Source organism: Anguilla rostrata, chromosome 7, assembly GCF_018555375.3.
Source record: "Anguilla rostrata isolate EN2019 chromosome 7, ASM1855537v3, whole genome shotgun sequence".
Lineage (NCBI taxonomy): Eukaryota > Metazoa > Chordata > Actinopteri > Anguilliformes > Anguillidae > Anguilla > Anguilla rostrata.
This window is the reverse complement of record NC_057939.1, coordinates 41468346-41489976: the sequence shown is the minus strand read 5'-3', so window position 1 is coordinate 41489976 and position 21631 is coordinate 41468346. Positions and strand designations below refer to the sequence as shown.

The 21631-nt window shown below is 42.0% G+C and overlaps 2 protein-coding genes across 4 annotated transcripts in view; one reads left to right on the top strand and one right to left on the bottom strand.

Moving 5' to 3' along the window:
* Positions 1-1877, bottom strand: part of zgc:113274 (uncharacterized protein LOC552925 homolog) — a 36842-nt gene extending 34965 nt beyond the window's left edge. For 2 of the 3 annotated variants that reach the window (XR_010331357.1, XM_064344339.1), the window contains exon 1: positions 1720-1847. The gene's annotated coding sequence lies outside the window, so the exon portion shown is untranslated. Of the gene's footprint in view, positions 1-1719 lie in introns of all 3 variants that reach the window. The other variant, XM_064344340.1, reaches the window with a different exon arrangement.
* Positions 1878-3009: 1132 nt separating this feature from the next.
* LOC135259706 (neuronal acetylcholine receptor subunit beta-2-like) lies at positions 3010-20663 on the top strand. Its single transcript, XM_064344342.1, has 6 exons — positions 3010-3566; positions 13031-13176; positions 14197-14241; positions 14491-14600; positions 16574-17510; positions 18401-20663. Exons 1-6 carry the CDS (start codon positions 3521-3523, stop codon positions 18545-18547), a joined length of 1431 nt encoding a protein of 476 aa, XP_064200412.1. The 5' UTR covers positions 3010-3520; the 3' UTR covers positions 18548-20663.
* Positions 20664-21631: the final 968 nt, after the last annotated feature.

Below are 21631 nucleotides of genomic sequence, written 5' to 3'. Positions count from 1 at the left end.
TCTGCAGAGTTACCCCCAATCTTGGATAACTGTCTTGCATCACTTGTATCCTTGTAACTTCTAACACTTTCATGTTACATTTGTATTTTCATCAAGCACTTTGGTGTTGCACTTGTACTATCAGTTTGATGTTGTAGCTCTATCATATCTCGTGTCATCGTCTCTCACTTCTAGTTTGACTTGCATTAACTTCACCGACTTAGCCTATGCTTACTGAGTGAACTAGACATGATGTTCAAGGCTACGGATAACTAATATTTAACATAAATTGTATCTTATCGGCCCTGTGTTCTGTAGTTGTTCCAATGTCCTCTGGTATGCACTTAGTGTACATTGCTTTGGATAAAAGCATATTCCAAATAAATGTAATGTATTGCGTGGATTGTACTGTATGGAGATGCACAGTGTAAAAAAAATGTCACTATATGACAACTAGCCTTGTCTGCCCCCTATATGAACCATTTAGAGCAATAGCATAGGTCACATTTGGTGATCTTTTATTTTGAAGCACATAACATACATTTTGATTCCTTGACATACACACGTGACACCAATTGTCGAAAACCACCACTGGTTAAAAAAAAAAAAAAAAAAATTCAAAAAACCAATAAATAAATAAATAAATAAATGATGCACTTACATGTAGCCAAATCAGACTTTTGTCAGTTAATATCTCCCGAAATATTCCAGGAATATTTGTCTGCTAATTGGAGACAAATTTCTAGCTTCAAATACAGTGCAAGCTCCGGTGCAACCACTTAAAGCCTGTGTTAAATTCTCCCCCATGGTACATTTGCTTCGCTTCTGGGTTCAACACAGCACAACGACATTTACAGTTTATGCCTATAATTTTACTTGAATACTTATTAAGGAACTATTTGGTTAACAGGATTACCACACCCACATGTTCCGGAGCTGCACAGTACATGCGCGTGATTGGACATATGGACTGGATGCAAACAGACCCTCTGCGGAAGGATCACACTGTACCGATTGTGAGTTTTAAAATATCACATTAGAGTATTGAGTAAATTCCACAAAGAAATGGTACCCACTGTTTAATCAACTAATATATTTAGAACACAGGTTTCCCTCCTGCATTTGTTTGTCCAGTCACCACACACAAAACAAAACTATCTCCGTTTTATTCCAGCAAAAGGAACTCAACTGAGTTCACTTGTTTTTCAACCAACCTCGTTACAGCCAATCTGATTCGCTACAATTGTAACATGTTACAACCGTGCCGCATGGGGATAGACTTGCTATTTCGTTGCTTAGCAATGTCTGTAAATAAGCAATACAAGTGAAACCTAAAATGAATTTGAGGCAGCAGATAAATGACAGATTTATTCGGAATAACTCCAGCAGTGTTTAATAGAGAAAGCTCAAACTTGGAGACAGCACAGCGCACATATGAACGCATTTTCGTAGGCTACCCGTGCTTAGTGTTGCGTGAAAAAATGCGTTTGTTACAGTTGTAACGGTTTTCCTACTAATATTTCCTGTCATCGGCCTCATAAATGAAACACGTTAAGCTTAACACGTTTTTGGGTTTGTGTGTACTTTTGCCTGGCTTGCAATCACAGCAAGCTAGCAGATGCTAGGCTATCTGTGTTAGTCACTAAAAGACTGATTACGATTATATACATTTGGACTCATTGACATACACACGCAACACCAGTCGCCGAAAAAACACTTCCGAAAAAAAAAATCACTTACATGAAGCCAAAACAGAGTTTTTGGTAATTAATATTTCATTAAATCTCCCAGTATTCGTTAGACACAAAGTTCTTACTTGAAATCCGCCGTTCAGGCTTCGGTGCAACCACCTAAAAAGTCCGTGTTAAATTTTGCCCCATGTTAGATATGGGCTGGCATTCGCCTAAAATAGTCAATATTGTCTGTTGTAACTTGGCCTCATTTTGATATCAATATTTTTAATGGCAGGCCCAGATTCTGCAAGTTTTAATTAATGACTTGTAGACAGTGCTTTGTATGCGTGAGTGACTTGGCATTTATATGCAATGAAAACAGGTTTTTGTTGAGGTATCATTTTTATTTTTATTATGTGTGTGTTATGAGTAACTGATTATAATAGCAATGTATATACATGCAAATGTTGTTATTTGTAGATGCAGCTAAATGTCCAATTGGGAGAATTACTGATTGTGGTAGCTACTGGAGCATTAGATGATGTAATCGGCAGGAAAAATAAATAAAAAATATAAAATCCCCTACATTTGGGCCTATATTGTGTGGACATCTGACGATATTTGTGAATTCTGTCTGTTTACATGAGGTCAGAAGGTACATAAGTCAATGTTCTTAAGGGCTGGGAGTCTGTGGTCTTTCTGTAGCCTTGTGGTTATTTCTCTAGCCTAGGTGCTGTAAGTATGGGGCATGCCGCCCCACCAAGCTGTAACTTGGCGGGATCGATGAAATTCCTGCCATCCCAGTAAGAACACATATGACGTCACGAATAAACGCTCTGAGTTCAACTCAGCTCCTCGGAATTGATTATTTTCCATTAGCCTACTGTTTTTTTAAAGGAATGATTCGGTTAACAGCACTGTCACTTGTGCTCAGGAGCACAGGCGTACTTGGACGCAAACAGGCGTTTTTGGAAAGCATATTACACTACCAATTTCCAGCTTTAAAATATTATAGTTAAGTAACGAGTAGGCTACATTACACGGACAAAAATACACTGTTTAATAAACTAGCCTACTATCTTTAAATCACTATTTTCCCTTCTGCAATAGTTTGTCCAAGAATCACACACAAAACAATCTCAATTTTCTGGCAAAATGGGTTTATCAACTGAGACTGGATCATGTTATGTTTTTCGTTCATGTTTAAGAAATAAAGAAGATTAAAAAATAAAATCTCCACAAGGCTTTCAAACGTACATGGGGATTCAAGGGAAAAAAAAATCATAATTGTTCTTTTTTTTTTCTTGCCTCCACAAATGTCATCTTGGCTGACTGATGCTATGTGACGGAGGCTGCATGCTTTTCGGCCAAGAGCACAAGGGTTGGAGCCGCAATATCTGGCGTAAATCTGGAGACATGTTTTTTCTACGCATTATTGACGGACAGTTTAGTAATAGCCTAAATGTTTTTGATGCTGCCCATGGATACATTGAATGAAACGGCACAAAAGGGAGGACACATATTACGGAAAGTGTGCAGTTCTAGCTGTCCCGTGCCTAATCCTCTTCGTTTATACACAATTTGTTGGAGACAGACCCGAACTTCGATGCGTTTAGCTGGAGATTGTCAAGATGAAAACCACAGGACATCTTTTTACGGAGGGAAGCCTCGCCGCATCTTTGTTTTTAAGCTATCTTTCCAGTAAACTGGCGGACATTGGTTGCAGAATAGGATAATAAATCGCTCCCATTCTTCTCACCCCTAGCAGTGTATTCTGAAGTAAATTCTGAAGTTGAAGAAATAAGCAAATCGTCAATTGCCGAGTTTTTGAGCAACCACTCTACAAGCCCGACAGGAGGGATTAGGTGATGGCAGCTCATGTGGTTTTATCGCTCTCTCTCCTCGTTCTTACCCGTAAGTAAAACACCGAAATGACAGCTAGATCAGATCGAGTGAGTAGCCTAATTGTTCGTGAAGCAAACTGTAAATCGACAACTTTAATGCGACATCATGTACAACATGCATCCCCCTAAACCAACGATTTAATGTTACTGACAGAGTATAACAGTAGCTAGCTACTGTTATTGCAAAATTTTTCCAGTTATGATTTTAAAGCGTCTAACTAAATTTTGGGTTTGTCAGCGATTCTTGTAAGTTAGGCTTCTTCGCGTGCATGCAACGTTTATTTATTTCAAAAGGCTATTATTCTTCACGAATATGCCCCACAATTATTTCGTTTACAATGCTTTAATTATTAAATATTTAGGCATATTTTGAGTTCGGATACGAACAATTCGAGTGGAACATAAAGTGATGACTTCTGATTGCATATATGTTTAAATATTTGTATTGGACGGTTCCGAAGATTCCGTATAGTTTAGACTATGTTTTAGTTCATGACTCGTGTTGTGTTGCATGCTCTTCCGTTTATTATGAGGGTTATTGTTGGCCAACAACTGCGACCAAGACTCAGGAACTATTTATATGGTGTGCCAGAAAATGACAAATATAGGCCTATTAAACGGAATGATTGTGAAGAACATTTCTAAGTAGGCTACGTCGTAAATTAGCCCAACACGTGATTTACAGAATGCCTAAGCGATCACATAGTTGCATACATTTTAGGTTTGTATTTATTTATTAATTTATTAAACAATGGAAAGGTGGTTATACAATTAAGAATAACTACACAAAGTAAATATTTAATTTTTCAAATATGTTTAGTCATAATATATATGCTGTTGCTTTTGTAATACTGTTACGCCACATAATACTAATTAAGGTATTTCATAACTGCATTCAAATAACTTATGTGTCTGCGGAATCATGATCTGCAGAGCAGGCTGGTCTGTGTATTCTAAATGACTGATTTACGTTTTTGGGGCTAACCATTTTGTCGAACAGACCGTTGCACGGGAAGTTTTTTTGTACAGACTCCACTGACACCTTGGGATTTCAGAAACAAAACAGTGCTTGAAATACCCTAAAGTTTAGCTGGAAAGCTGAAATTTATGGCAGCCACCCATCGCTATTTGCTTAAGTGTTCAAAATATCTGAATGTGTTCCATGATAACTAGCAAACAAAAAATAGGTCGGCGTTCAGTGCTCTCCAAAAGTGTGGGAACCTTAGAGTGACATTAGTTATTTGTGCAATGTACGTAACTAAGGCATTTGGATTTGAGATCAAAAGATGAATATGAGACACACGTACAGACAATCAGCTTTTATGTGATGTTATTTACATACGTGTATGGTTTACCATTTTACAGAAATTACTGTTTTCGTGTTTCGAGTGCCCCATTTTCTGCTGTGCAAAAGTAAGTTAACAGGTGTAGGCCTACTTAAAAGTAAATCAAAGCAATTATGTCTAATATTTGGTTCAAATAACTGCATTAATTCTACGGTCCATTGAAATCTCGATTTGTTTGGCATTGTCCTTGGAAATGTATTTCCAGGCCTTCCCCACAAATACTTTCAGTTAATCTTTGTTTCTGGGAGTTTATGTCTTCAGCCTCCTCTTCAGCAAGTGAAATGCATTCTCGATTGCCCAGTTGTATTTAAATCACATGACTGACTTGGCCTGTCCAAAACTGTCTGCTTTTCCTTCCTTTTCTTACTACTGAATGATTTGGCTGTGTAGGCAGTGTGTTTGGGGTCATTGTCTTGCTGCAGGATGAAGTGCTGGATTTTGTTGAAGGAATTTATGTCTAAATAGCTGGGCAAAATCAGTTCGTAAACTTAATTGTTCCTACTACTGCCTTCCTCTGTTACATCATCAATAAAGATGAGTGAGCCTATTCCTTCCTGTCTCCACACTTTTGGGCTTTGATCGCTTTGTAAAGATTTAGCCTATTTTGGACTTTGTACCAGAACTCTTCAGACTCGTCTTGTCTGTATTTTTTGGCTAATTTTCATCTGGCGTTTGAATTATTGCTGCTGATGAGAGGTTTGCATCTTGCAATGTAGTCGGTATAATTCTTCTCTTGAAGTCTTTGGCATATGGTGGCTTGTGATGTTTTCACCCCAGTGCTCTGGAGACTGGTGGTGATGTCACTGACCATTGTTTTAGGGTTTTTCTTCACAGCTCTTATATTAGCATGTGCTATTTTCTATTAGCATGTAAATGTGAGAGAACCATTTATGAATGCATTTGTGAGTTGTGAGTTATGTTGCCTAGCTAAAGTTGGGGGGGGGGGGTTGGTAGCCACAGGACCTCAGTAGTTTCAATGACCAGTTGAGCCTCTTGAGTTACCTCTGTGCCACACTTAGAGACACTGAAGTGCATGTTTGCCAGTGACTATTTTACATCTGATAGACCAGAGAGTATGAGGGCCCAGGGAGTGGGCTAATGCCAATTTAAGGGGAGGCATTTCTCTCACTGATGACAGTATTGAGCCTGTGGGAGCTAGCTGCATCCTTGGGAGGAATTCATGTATTAGAAACCTGAGCAACCCCTTCAAATGCAGCCCACAGTCCTGCTAGCTGGGCTTGTGGTCATTGGTGTCTAATGACATAATCGAGGTTCGAGCTTACAACTTTAGAGCACAGCCTATACTTGTGATGAGTACCTGTACTGGGACCCTCTCTAAAATCAAGTCAACATGGATGACCCTTACATGCATTTAGCAGATCTCACACTCGCACGCCCAAATGATGATTGAATTGTGACTTAGGTTCTGTCTTGAATGTTGGTCTGTCGTTGTGGGAGGTTGTGCTCAGTGGTATCCCAAAGACACTTGACCTGGTTAGGTTCACATGGACCTTCAGAAACACATTCAAACATGCACAAAGAGAAGATAGCATTGGGAGTGAAATGATATGATGATAGCCTAAATGATATCAAATAATCTTTTCTGAAGGGTGAGGGGTTGTTTAAGGGTAAACTAGCCTACATAATGTATTATAAACCTCAGTACCAAGATCAATTTAGATTTGGGAAGTTGCCCTATAACAGTGTAAGGATATAAGCGTTCTTAAGCTCGGGTGGAGTAGACCGAGTAACACACAGTTAATGCAGGACACTGACTTCAAAGCATCCCCTCTGCAGATAGAAGTCATTTAAATAATTTACAGAGGATATTTCTGGTGCTAAGAATGGTTTTATTTCATATTCAGAAAATGGAAGACGCAAAAATGTTTCTGTGTTATGGTATTTTTGAGCACAAATCATTGTGCATCAAACTGTATGAAACAAATGGCTTTTGAGATGATTTTGATCCTGTTTCAGTGCTGAATGCTTAGCAGACTTAACCTTTGTCCTAGAGTATGATGTGTGTTCTTGTTAAATGATTGGTCGCAGAGCATGGGCATAGGTGTTTGTCCGGGTGATGGTATGTGTACCCGTGAAAATGTAATAGATGCCAGTAACAATAAATGAATGAATGAATGAATGAATGAATGAATAAATAAATAAATAAATATTCACAAAATAATGTGATGGGTAAGCTAGTATCAGCAAGATGTTGTCAATGTGTCTCTTGTCTTTTGGAGAATTTCATGAATAAATTGGAATTTAATTCCACCAGTGCATTTTGCAGCATGTGTTCAAGGAGCTTGCAAGATAAACCACCCACTATGAAATTGTTTTCATTCGTCTGCTCTGCTTTGTTTCAATGGCAACAAGTGATCCTCTTCTCTGTGCAATGAATAGAAACAGTGTCAGCTACTTTAAGAGGACAGCAGGATTCCACTAACCCTAAATTAATGGCAGTTTAATTTGCAAACTGCGAGTGACAAAACAAGTGAAAACAATGCTTATTGCTTTTGTGAAACCAGCCCTGTGGCTTCACTGCAAAGATGTCACATACTTTAGTTGCATATACCAAAAGGTGATGCTTAATACTGACACTCTTACTGAATTTATGATTTTTAATTCCTGTTGTCTGTTCATTTTTACCTACATGATGACTTACATTCACCTATCACATGCAAGTTAGGGTAGAACCTTAACCAAGGGTACAAAGCAGCGTGTACTCTGGGATGCAAATGTTCAACCTTATGTTGACAAGTGAGACAAATGATAAGAGATGACACTGTCAGGGAACAGGATGTGAACTATGTAAAGACACCATAACATTGCAGATCAACATTGCTGTTATAGCAACAAAAAAAAGGTAGTTCTTTAGGGATGCAACAACCAAGAATGGTACCTACATCTCCCTGTCTGCTTTCATTTCAGGTTTATCCTCTGCATCATAGACAGTTACTAGGTAAAGTAGAGGCCAAGCAGTGGAATAAAGCAAAACCAAGACACAGCAATGATCACAGAGATGAAAATTGGGAAAGGCTATCCTGTCAAACAGTTTTCATATTGTGTTCTCTGTGGTCAACCTGGTTTATGGCAAATCCTGTATTTTATTCTCCCCTGTGCCAATTTGCTGATTTAGCTCCTATAAATCCCTGTATGTGTTACAGTGAGAGGGGAAACCCCTGAGGCAGACAGGGAGATCCTCACATTATTCATTGCTGTGGGAGGTAATCCAATCATAATGGCAGACCATGGGGATTATTTATCATTTGTTATGCTGTTTTAATTTTAAACACATTATTCTCTTTCTTGCATTATTAGGTTCACACACTGGTCCACTGTTCATTATGAGTAGCAATTCAATATGCACGGTTTTCATTGAGAAAATGGCCAACAAGTGGATTTATACAGCCTCATTCTACATCAGTGCTAAAATTCAGTGAGCACCATTCAACGAGAATAAGCTTGACCTAACTAACAGAAATATTTAAACCATTTAGAATCAGTAATGCCTGAAGAAAACTAGGGTCCAAATATGTAGCTTTCACCCAAATACCAGCATAAGCCCTTCTTAGTCGTTGAGTGCCGAGTGTCTTATACGCAATCACATTCTAAATATTGAATAAATGCATGCTATTTTTATTTTCTTCCTTTGTCTGCCTCCGTGCACATTGCGTTTTTCCGCTCCTCGCTCTCAGTGAATATTCATGGCTGGAAATGCGAACAGATGAAATATTCATGAGGCGACGCTGTTCAAAGTTACTTCCCCTTTCCTGTCGGTCATCTCCCAGACGTGTCCCGCGAGAGCGATCTCGCGCTGGAACGTCGCCCCGATGTTGCCAGGTTGGCGAGCGCGCGATCGCGACCGGCGCTCACGGCCACGCCTCCCCCCTGTCCCTGGGCCAGTTGCCGCTGACCGTGCCCGACTTTGACTGATTGTTCCATTATCTCAGCGGCCCTGCTTACTGCCACTGGGAGCTTCGGTAATGCATGACATCATATTCAGAGACCGCCTGCTGTGTTGATGCTCCTAAACAAATTGAATTAATGCCAAATAAACACCTAGGAGTGACACAGATGCACTTAGCAAACAAAGTCTGTTGTTTGCTATGCAGAGAGGGTACATTATAATTGATGTGCTGACAGTGAATAGGGCCGGAGACTTAAGATTCTCCTAGAAGCAATCTTAATGTATGTGTACCTGCAATGAAGTAATGACTACGTGGACTGCAAAGACATTTTCATTAGAATAGTACAGACATGGCTTGATATGCTCTAAATACTGCCAAACCAGCATAAATTAAAATGATTGCAACACGAGGAACATTATCATGCAGGGCCTTCCTGTCTGCAGCTGAACAGTTCCCATGCCAAACAGTAATGCAGCAAGTCAGTATGGACTCTATGGTACACCGGTAGAACCTGGAGAGAATGGATGTGCACAACCCAGCTCTCTTTAGCCTTCTTAGGAAGTACAGGCGTTGGTGTGCCTTCTTCACTAAGGAGGAGGTGTGCTGGCTCCAAGAGAGATTGTCTGTGATGTGCACCCCCTAGAACTTAAAACTGTGTACTGTCTCCACAGTTGTACCATCGACCTGTAGGGGAGAGGTTCTTCACCTGTCAGAAGTTAATTTCAGTGTTTCGTGTCACTTCATTCATTCATTCATGAATTTTCACCCACACAACATGCTTTTCATTGCATGGACAAAATGGTATTCCGTTTTACTTAAAATACAGAACTCTTAATTGACCTCCATTGTGACAGTGATTTTGAACACACAATAAAAGGGATGTCACCCCTCTAGTGAACTTGACCATTTTCTTTTCTTGCTTCCTTCTTGAAATACATATGCTCAGTCATACATGTTGGCCCGTCTTATTGCTGTATTGCCAGTTTAATAGAGCACATGGAAATGCTCTCCTCTGAAGTGCATGCTATCAGTTGCCTCTGTTTACCACTCTGCAGTCATTGCATCAGTGGAGTACTCTTTATGCACTCTGTAGACTCCAGGCTGAGAAGTTGATAGATGAGGACAAACCTTCTAGCTGAAAGCTAGGTAATGGTCAATTATGCACCATGCAGTGGTGCTTCCAGAATAGTGGTTCGGTATCTCAGGCAAATTTTCCACGTAGCCTATCTCTAACCCCTCTCTATCCCCTCCACTATTGTTTTTTGGAAACTCTTGGAAAAGCAAAAGTGGATCTGATCCTGATATAGGCTAATCAGGATTGTTCTGGGAATAATCTGTTGCAGTGCTCTTGAGTTGTGGTTTGGTAATGACTAGTAACCATATAACTTTTCTATCTGACTTAGTGGCGATGGAAACTCTGCCTTCAGGAAAGTCGTTCTAATACCCCCCCCCCCCCCCCCAATTGCTGTGATTGCAGTTAAATAGATAAAATAAAACCTAAATACATTAAAATGGAATGAAAAACTAATGTAATGCATAAGCATTCACAATGCTGTCTTTTAAAATTGCATACAGGCAGAGCATGTTAATTATTTTGGCTTCCACTTCATTTCAAGACAGATTTTTAATTTGGCGCTAAAAGCACTTTTTGCTTCTTTGTACAGAATCTGCCTCCAGGAATCTGTTCCAGGGGGGGGAAAAAAACACACATTTATTAAAATATTTATTTTAATCATTGTTATAATCCCGCTTTCTAGTCACACTCTGATTTGTCAGATCAGCGTGAGAAGCTAAAAAGTGTCAGCTCGAGAAACAGATCACTGGCGGTTGCAGGTCAGAGATCTTGCATCAGAGGGCTCAAGTGTCAGGCACCTAATTCCCCTCGTTACTTCTGGTGGAAAGGGTTCTGACGCTCAGATCCCGTCAAAAGCCTGCGTGCCAGAGTATTATGCTTATGAATAAATCATACCGGTACCTAAAACACACGGTCTGGGGGGAGGGAGCGAATTCAGGAAATAGCTAAACTAAAGTGGCCTGTTGAATTCTGCTGAGGATTTGGAGTTTCACGTCTGAGCTCTAATGACTTCTCTCACCTCTGCAATTACGCGGTGCCTCCGCCCCATAATCTGTTTGCAGCCGCATGCTTTTTGGCTTTGATTGACGGAAAGGGAAAATCCCCCAGTCCTTCTCCTCCGCTTTGCTTTAATCTCTCTCACCTCTCTCACCTGCTTATCACCAATTGCACATCAGGGTAATGGGTTTTTTTTTTTTTTTCAATCGTTTTCATCGTTTGCGAAATTCCATTCACATTTCTTGCCAAGATTTCTGGGTCATTTGTTAACAGGGACTTCTACCGCAAAACAGCATTTAGCTCATTTAACAGTTCAAGGAGCAATTTATTAATTTTCTCTGTATGGCTGGCTGTAGCAATCTTTGTGCTGAGATTTTGGTCTACGTCATAATGACGTAGACCCCTGCCCTTCCTCATTTTGGAAGAACTGGGTTTTCTCTGGGTACTCCGGTTTCCTCCCACAGTCTGAAGACATGCAGATAGGCTAATTGGAGACTCTAAATTGCCTGTAGGCAATGAGTTTGTGAGGAATGGTGTGTGTGCCCTGCAATAGATTGGCAATCCGTCCAGGGTGTAATCTCTTGCACCCCCCCCCCCGTGACCCTGCCCAGTATAAGCGGGTATAGATAATGGATGGATGCCGTTGCTATGTTCTAGCATCATATTACTACCTGGCTCTATGCGATCTACCATACACACGTTATATAGCCCCCGTCGACATATTACTGCCAGTGATAAACAATATATTTTTTACTGGCAGTAATATGTTATATTTAAGCTGCATGTTTGTGTATTTGCCCTGGACTAACTGCACAAATTGATCTAGCTGAAGTCATGTACTATTATTCATTACATTTGATAAATAGCTACTTAAGATAAACAGCTACTCACCCAGAAATTTAGCTCTATAAAGAACAGCTCGGCATGGCATTTCCACCTGTACCTACAATAAACATTTGGTTATTAGCTATAGGTTTTGGTGTGATGGCTACACAAGCATCAGAAGCGTGTTTTATAAAGAACAACACACAGACTTGACAAACTGTTTACTGGAAACATGTAAGGCCATGTGTGCGGCAGAAGGACTTGCAAATTGAGGTAACTGACCAAAACCTTGTAGACAGTGTAACTACACGTGAAGTGGCTAAAAACCCTAATATAACATTGAGAACATTTCGTTTTTAACTGGCAGTAGAGCTGGTAATACTGCAAACTGATTTCTCCTTTTGTCTTTATTCCACTTAGCTAAATGAGATGTCAAGCAGGTGGCAATGAATGCAAAATGGCAATAAATGAACAAGAGACAAGTGTGATATTTTTGTTAGATAATTTATTGATATTCGTTGTGGAGAATATTTGAACATCAGCTTATGAGGGAATGTCTTGTCCCCTATTCTCTCTCACCACTGGTACTCTATAAAAACGTCTGTTCTTGCTTGGCCTAAGTGCACCATCTGCATCCCCTGCAACGTTGGTGACCCTATTTCCTATTCTATAGCTGGAATATGATTAAAACACACACCCAATGTGTTGTTTGATACAATGACAGATACATGTATTAATTAACAGTGCTGTATGTAGTTTAAGACGAGCTGGGTAGGAAGATGCTGTCTACTCACCAGACTGCTTCTCCTCTTTCAGTGTTCCCTCATTGATACCATGGCGTGAGCAATCTCTACCTTTCTTTAAACTCACTGTCTAGGTCATGAATCCTTCTGTGTAGAGCTTAGAGCCTTTCTACAAAGTAGCTTTCAATTTCTTTTTAATCAATGCATTCATTATTTATGACATTTCCTATTTGTCCAATTTGTATTTTTACCGCTTGTTTATTATTTATTATTTTTATTTTTGAGAGTGCAATAGGGATGGAAGGCTATTTTTTTGCCAACAGTTGTCAAGTCCAAATACGTTATTCTATTGCTGGATGCATATATGGCAGGAATATACATTTCGATCTTCAGAAAAATAAAAACATGATTTCTTCCTTTATTGACCCCGATCATTGGGGGGGTCCCCAAGGGCTGAGTTTCAGGCGTTTTGGGTAACATGATGACAGTGACAGTGGAAGTCGGTCAGAAGGACCCCACGGGGCCCCTTCCAGTCTCTAGAACGGCCTCTGACGCTGATGCCTCCCTGTGTCGCGGTGCAGCTGCCTCGGCCGCGGACGTGGAGGAGCGGCTGGTGAACCGACTCCTGGGCCCGGAGCGCTACAACAAGCTGATCCGGCCCGCGGTCAACAAGAGCCAGCAGGTCACCATCGCCATCCAGGTGTCCCTCGCGCAGCTCATCAGCGTGGTGAGTACGCCCCCCCTCCTGGCCCGCGGCCTCGCCGCATTGGCGTCCTCGATCTTTCCTCATCATCTTCCCCTGGAGGAGGGGCACGGCTATCTCCGTGAAACTGTGCCGGCGTGGGCCCATAGTGAGAGCCTATGGAATTCTCTCTGCTCTTCATCAATACGTGATTGTTATTATTGTGTGTATCTGCGATGAAATTAATTTTCACTAAGGTCTGAAAAAGGTCAGAAACTGTATTTAAAGAAAATAATAAATCATCGGTGGGAAAAGGAGGTTAAGGAAACACTCAAAATAACAGTGGCAAATAAAACAAGCAGTGACATATACACCATTCCAATGAAGGTTTTTGGTAAGCGATCTGCAAGTTCAAATACGTCAATATGTACTGACTTTTTCCTGTCCAAACAAGAACTTATGCCATTTGGTCTAAACCATCTTGGCTACTGAAGGACCTTTTTGGTGGTTGAGGCCTGGTCTTACCCAATTTTCTTTTGTCTATTTCTACTGTAAAGAATCTTTGTGACAGTGTGTCTATCCAAACAAAATTGGAAAGGCGAACGATGAAAAGATTAGCAGTCTGCGTAAGCAGTCTGCGTCTATTGTAGTTCCTGGAACTCTTTGGAAGCCAACAATAGTCAAGCCAGCTGTCAAAAAAATACAGTAGCAGCACTTCCTTTATTGTATTTGTTAGTTTTAGATCTTTGTAGATGACCTTTACTGCCTGCAGCCTAACTGATTGTTTGCCTGTCAGTATGTGTTCATTCAGCGAGGATACTTATCAGTATAGACTCTACGTGCAGAGAGCATGTGCAAGGGTAGTAAAACAGGTCTTGCTGAATAAGTACGGTGGTCACTAAGACACTGCTTTGGGGTGACGTTTCAAGAGAATACAAACTGTGCTTGATCAGAAACTATCAGAGCTAAGAAAGTGGCCTTTGACAGTGTTTTGAAAATGATGCCAGCCAGTACCCTTTAAGCGAGCGTTCAGCAAATGATCTTTCCTTGTGTTCTTCTCTGCAGAATGAGAGGGAGCAGATCATGACAACGAATGTGTGGCTCACTCAGGTAAGTGTGACTCGTCCCGTCCAATCTGTGTCCCTACGTTCACCCTGTCTCTCATATCATTAGATACGTGTCTTATGTTCGTGGGATGCTGTGTGGCCTGTAGTGTGCGACACAAAAACGGTCCACTAATGAGTGCATGTGCTTCAGTTGCTGCGCTAATTTTGCATACACAATCGCAGTGTGTGTGTGTGTGTGTGTGTGTGCCTGTGTTGTTTGTGTCTGTGCTAGCTCATTCTGTTTGTGCCTCAGGAGTGGAACGACTACCGCCTGAAGTGGGACCCTCAGGAGTACGAGGGCATTAAAAAGCTGAGAATCCCGTCTCAGCACATCTGGCTGCCAGACATCGTCCTCTACAACAAGTAAGGCCCTCCACGGCTGGCTCCACTCAGTTGACTTCAGCACTTCTTCGCGGAAAACTCCCCCTTTAATGTCATCGTTTTACATGCGAAGGCTCATGAAGCATGATCATTTCACAAGTGTCTGAGCCTTTATTTACTTAACCTTTAATCATCGAGATAAAACCCACTGAGAGAAGCATTTTGCAGTGGTGACCTGGTCCAAGTTGAAGTAAACATTAAAACAGGATGGTATATAACATAATGGGAAAACATCAAACATTAAGATCTTAAAGATTAAATTGTGGCTCTGCTCCAGTTTGATAATAAAGAAGTCCCTTCTCCCTGCTGCATAAAGGTATGATTTATTTACCTTATAATGTGACAGCAGCTAGCCAAAGTCTGTAGGCCAGCTGTCTTAAATCTTGCCCTTAAGCTTCCTATTCTTGACAATGATTTGGTTGCGGTCAGAGAAGATGGGTTAGTACAGAGGAGCTTTGGTCTGAAAGCCCTGGTCACAGGTCATGAGCAGTGTGTAAGAATGTTTTTGAAAAAGAAAAAAAAAACATTTATTTCCACCCCCTCCTAGCAGATCAGTGATGCAAGATGCCTTATCAGCTAGTCACCCTTGGATCGGCAATATGCGGAAAGTTCCAGATCCGTGTGCCGGGGGCTGCATGCTTAAAATAATATTTGCGAAACGGACTTTGATCGTGTCAGGCCCCCGGAGGCCTCGGTTATTGATGTACAGATTTCTTATTCATGTTCCCCCGTTTTATAAAAAATGTGTGGAAACACTGCTGAAGTCTCATCCATGACAGTGCCTGGCCCTCCGGCCATGTTAACTCTTTAGCCTAAACGGAGGCCTGTTTGATCTGAAAACGACAGATGGATCCTGTCTGATCAAGCTGGGGGGGGCTTCATCGTCAAGGCTATGGGATTACGGCCTAGAATCTCAATGCAGTTCCTTTTATCCTAAACTCTGAAAAGCTGAACTGTAGGACCGTTATTATATATTTTTTTCCTTTTTCCGTTTCAATTCCTTTATTCCAATTCAGTTACTTCCTCATTCATTATTTATTAATGTATTACTTTATTTAATTCATTGTGCTGCCTTTCAAATGAATTGGCATTGATTGCTGGTCACATGACATTAATTTGGTCCAAATGACCAGTCAGACAAGTGTAAGAAATTCAGTGGTCACTGATCATTTGGTGCATGTTACTGACTGCTCGTTCAGAAGAGAAAATTAATTATTATAGTTCTCCACTGAGGAATGGCACTACCCGTATCAAACAACTCAAACACAATAATAGCAACAACACATTCATGAATAATAATACATGTTCCTGGAAGACTACCGTGATATGATATAATACGATAATGTGAATATTAACTCAGGAAATGAAATTCTAACAGAAGTTTCGTTTGGTAAATAAATAAGCCTGAGTAATACAAAGTGTATTCATGATGTGCAGGAAACAGCTGGTCATTTTAATATGATGACATGATATGCCATGGCTCACAGCAAGGTTGTCACATATAATTATTTGCAATACCCCATTAGCATTACAACTGCATTTATCACACGGACACAGTGTCCTTTCTCATTCTGGTGCACATGAGTGGATAAATAAAAGATCATTATTATTATTTTCATCTCTTCATTTTTGGGGAGGCATTTAAAATATTTGGAAGTACTTTCACCAAGAAAGACATCTGTTAAATTTATATTGCTCTCTGAACAGAATAGGGCACAAAGCTTTGGCCTCAGACGAGTCAAAGTTAGGGGTGGCTTCTTTAATGTTATTAATTATACTTCCATTTTTATAGAATTAGGATTGACTCTCCTAGTACATTTCAGAGATTCTATAAAAAGGGTGCTCGGCATTAAACACCTCATACCATTCTTATTATTGTGTTTCCAGAATATAACCTAATGAAAACTATAGCAGAAACTAAGTTTTTTTTTTTTGTTTTTTTTTTTTTAAATCAGCGCTGATGGAACCTATGAGGTGTCTTTCTACTCCAATGCAGTGGTGTCCAGCAGTGGCGACGTGTTCTGGCTGCCTCCAGCTATCTACAAAAGCGCCTGCAAAATCGAGGTGAAGAACTTCCCCTTCGACCAGCAGAACTGCACGCTCAAGTTCCGCTCCTGGACCTACGACCGCACCGAGATCGACCTGATCCTCACCAGCGACTTCGCCAGCCGCGACGACTTCACGCCCAGCGGCGAGTGGGACATCGTGTCCCTCCCCGGACGGAAGAACGAGGACCCCGAGGACGCGGCCTACCTGGACATCACCTACGACTTCATCATCAAGAGGAAGCCCCTCTTCTACACCGTCACCCTCATCGTCCCCTGCATCCTCATCACCTCGCTGGCCATCCTGGTCTTCTACCTGCCGTCCGACTGCGGGGAGAAGGTCACCCTCTGCATGTCGGTCCTTCTGGCCCTCACCGTCTTCCTCCTCCTCATCTCCAAGATCGTGCCCCCGACCTCCCTCGCCGTGCCCCTCATCGGCAAGTACCTGATGTTCACCATGGTCCTGGTGACCTTCTCCATCGTCACCAGCGTGTGCGTCCTCAACGTGCACCACCGTAACCCCAGCACCCACCGGATGCCCGACTGGGTCAAGAGGGTCTTCCTCGGGAGGCTCCCGGCCTACCTCTCCATGCGCCGGCCCCGTCGACGGCAGCCGCGGGGCTCCCAGCCGGAGCTCCAGGACTACGCCGAGGGCGACGCCTTCTACGTCAACGAAGAGTCGCCGAACCGGCGCGGCCGGAGGGCCGGCGACGCCCCCGAGAACGTTCTCGGGGGCGGAGAGTTCCGCAGGAGGGTGACGGTCAGGTGCGACGAGGACGTGAAGGAGGCGGTGGACGGCGTTCGCTACGTGGCCGAGCACCTGAAGGAAGAGGACGAGGATCAATGCGTGAGTGTGGGTGGGGCGGGGCACGTTCTTAGAACCTGTGGCGGTAGCTGAGCAATAAACTCAGTGAGGGAGGGAGCACATGTTTTTTCATAATTGTCCTGGAATTTTCTATTGCAAACGTAGGCCTATCCTGCCACTGCAAATACCCTGCATCAGTTTGGTTGCCGAACACAGTAGCGCTTGCATGTTCTAATACACATGCGACCAGTGCTGCTTCTTTTCAGCTGCTTTCCGTCGGGGCCTCTCATAAAAGCTGGCTCCTTCTGAAAAGCTTCTGAAAATCTCTGTTCTTGCCTGAAGCGCAGAAAGCTAAGGCTGCTTCATTACGCACAATTGAGCAAACATCAAACGTGTATTACCTTCTGATTAGTGAACCTTACCAAATCTGTTTGTTATGATAAACAGGTTCAAGACCATTATCTGTACGACTGTGTTTAACAGCGAGATCTCAACGCTCTCTCTCTCGCTCTTTTTCTCTGTTTCTTTCTCTCTTTCTCTCTCTCTCTTTATGTGTGTGTGTGTGTGTGTGTATGTGTTCTAGTTTCTAATTTAATGATTGCTTTTGTGGGGCTTGCTGGACTGTAAGATTACATGACTGTGTATGGCCAAACTAACGATTCATTACCACGTCATTAAACGATACAGCATTGCTGTGCGGGGACAGGTCACACGAACAGTAGATTAATTTAACGAATACGAGCCGAGTCAAAAGGACGTCTAATTCCTAATCATCGTTTTCCAGAGCCTGGTTTCAAAAGCGCTCTCCTTTGCCACTCATCTGTGGAGTAGTTTTTGCTGACCGTCACAGTCCTGGCCCCGTGTAAAATATACGAGGAAGGACAATCCGAATGTGCTGATGGGGAAACCCCCTTTTTTTCTTCCCGCTTCAGATAATCGAGGACTGGAAGTACGTGGCCATGGTGATCGACCGGCTCTTCCTGTGGATATTCGTCCTGGTGTGCGTGACGGGCACCGCGGGGCTGTTCATGCAGCCGCTGTTCCAGAGCTACAACGTGCCCGACGTGGACGACCAGTAAACCAAACGCTGCCCACGGTAACCCCAGCAACGCGACCAGCTTCCCAGCAACAAACTTACCAAATGACAGGTGCTTGGAGGCACCCAAGGACCTCTGTTTTATGGCAGTTTGATAATAATAATCTTATTTGACTGCACACAGCAAGGTTTTTGCCCTGCATGTGAATGGTTATTCTGGCCGTTGTTTTGTATAAAGGCCAGGGAGGGCTTTTTCAGTTTTTGGAGTTCACGGCCAGTTGCAGTGTGGGAGAAAAATGACAGAGATTACAAACAGAAATCCTAATCGTTCTGTCGATGTGCTGAATCGCATCTGTGACATTGGTTACATCGGAAAATATGATTTTTTTCCCCCCACTTTCTGCAGAAATTCTTTCTGGCATACAGCTGCCGCAGCAAAATGACAACTTCTGGGAGGTTTAAGGGAGGGGAGGGGGAACTGGTAGTGCTTAAAGTAAAAGGATCGCTCACTGGACTTCACAGCAGTAGGTGACCTTGAAATTTCATGTTAGAGGTGGAACATTCCAGAACAATATTGCTGTTGAATGATGCTGCATATCCATTTGAAAAAAAAAAGACTCTCAGGTGCCGAGGTGATCTTCTATAAATGTGGGTTTCGTAATGTAGCTGTAGGAACACAAGATCAAGCCAGAAGCAATAAACAGTGTGGTTGTGCTAATCCTGGGTTAGCACCAGGCCCGAGGAGAAATCTTAACATCCACCCATCCATTATCTGTACCCGCTGGCCCTGGTCAGGGTCACGGGGGTTGCTGGAGCCTATCCCAGCATGCTCCATGAGCGAGAGGCAGGAATACACCCTGGACAGGCCGCCAACAGCAGAGCAAAAATATACGAAACATTGACACCGCAGGCACTGTGAGGCCCTGTGGTTTCAGTCTCGTCGATTCCTCGCTGGGTCAATTCGTTTTTATACTGTCTGCTTAAAGAAAGAGTGAAAGAAAGAAAGAATCGAGTCTTGCAGCACAAACTTTTTGTTCTACCACTGCAACTGCATTTACGAACACTCTTAGCATTACCAATACTACTGATCAGGGAAGCCTGTTTCAACTGTGCGCATAACTGAATATTTTTTAGTTATGTGTAAATGAGCTTTTTTTTTCCTGTGCTCCTGTTGTTCTGAAATAATGTGATATTCCTCTTTCTTTCCTCCCGGCACCTAACATACTGATTTTGTTTGTCTGTCTAAAAGCTGGATGTTAGCAAGACAGTTGGGAATGCCTTGAAATAAGTTTGAAATATGCAGAATTTGTTAAAAGGACAAATAAATGATGAATTCTGAGTGATTGGTTCATTAAACATGCTTCTTTTTATTAGAATTATGTACTTTCTAAAAAGCTTGCATTGTTCCGAAATTAGAATTATATAGAGGTTGGTGAGTGCTGCCTTCTACACAAATACTCAGGAAATTGGAAGCTGTTGTTTCATTATCAGGGTGTACTGATTGAGATATTTTGGTGGAAAAAAATTCACAGATCCTGTACAAAATTAAAGATGTAATGAACAAAATGTGGTATTTAAAGTTTCATCAAGTGATTTTGGAAGATATTTTATGTACAGTGACAGGGGTGGGCAGCAATACATTTGAAAAGGAAGCCCTACTGATATTTCAAAATGCCCACCCTGTCAGTGCATTTTAGAACTTCCCCTAAGCTGCAGTTGACAAATGGGAGCATCGCGTAGTTCTGGCAGGCCACGAGAGTCAAGCCGCTTCCGTCTGAATCAGCTGATGGCTCAGCTGAGTGATGCCCACCTATCACAGTACATTCACTTAACAGGGCGGTCTACTTGAACAGCCTCCCTCTACTCATTCGGCCGCTCCTCCTGCATGCAAGCTTGCTGTACGTTGCTTTGGAAATCCCCTCCACCACCCCAGCTCCATCCTTGTGTGTTAAGAATTTGCGTTGCTGCTGGATCTCCAACACTTCTGTAAAAGAGGCTACTCAATTGGAGTAAATCAACTGTGGGTGAGAGAGGGACCTGGTATCATTATTTCCAATCAGATCGTCCCATTTCTTCCCTTTAAAAACCATGTGTTAGCACCACAGCCAACTGCTGATTTTTAAGTAGCAGCACAGCCAACTTGGCCGAAGCACGTTATGAAAGCCACCATCACAAGCCTCTCTACAGGCCGCTACTTGTGACATCAACGGTGAGACTGAATAGTTTCATTTCAATTTGTACATTTATTTTCCCCTCAAACAAAATATATTTCAGTGTATATGCAAGTGCTTGGTACTTTGCTTTCAATTTTTTAAGGCCACTATTTAAAATGAAAATATAATAAAATTGCCACTTCAACTAAGTTTCATTGATTTCAGACATACGTTTGATGAGATGAATGCACTCTAACTAGAGACAGAATTCTGCCGTCAATCGGTCCCTGCTCTTGTGCTCTAGTGCATTTTTTTCCATCCACACAGCTTCTGAATTTTATTACATCAGTTTATACAGCCGGATATACACTAAAGCCATTCTGGTTAAGTACCTTGCTCAAGAGTACAATAACTGGAACTTGAAGTTACAAGCCCAGTTCACTTGCCATCATGCTACCCCAATGCTGCACAGCATGCCACAAGGAATGCACTGACTTTCTGAGGGTTATATTGTAAGGTCCCCTCCGACTGGTCCAAACATCTGAAATGCATTTTTTTACATTCTGAAGTTTGCACAATCATTGACCTAGCCCTGCCCAACGCACAAAGAAAAGCAAGTTGTCAGTGTGTTCTTGGCTTGCATGGTGGCCATGATTTTAATGGATAGCCACTGTCCCCTAACAGCCTCTGTAAATGTGCTTCCTGTAAATGTGCTTCCGGTAGTGCAGCCTCAAACGGCGTCCCATTCTATACTCCATTTGACTGTAGTGATTTTTGCATCACAAGAACCAGTGCCCCCACTCACATTTAATAAATCTGCATCTTACACAATGAGTGTAGAGCCGGCCTCCCATGTTCCATTTGTCTGTCATTCAAGTAGGTTACATTGATTTACTCCATACAGGTGCAATGCCTAAATGGCCAACATTGGACTGCATAACTGAACACAGCTTGCATATTAAATATTAAATTGA

Bases quoted from the DNA above. Each gene is read 5' to 3' on its own strand.
- LOC135259706 (XM_064344342.1), top strand. From the start codon at position 3,521: ATGGCAGCTCATGTGGTTTTATCGCTCTCTCTCCTCGTTCTTACCC. The intron at 3,567-13,030 runs GTAAGTAAAACA...GTCGCGGTGCAG, and splicing joins CTCTCTCCTCGTTCTTACCC to CTGCCTCGGCCGCGGACGTG. The intron at 14,242-14,490 runs GTAAGTGTGACT...TTTGTGCCTCAG, and splicing joins CGAATGTGTGGCTCACTCAG to GAGTGGAACGACTACCGCCT.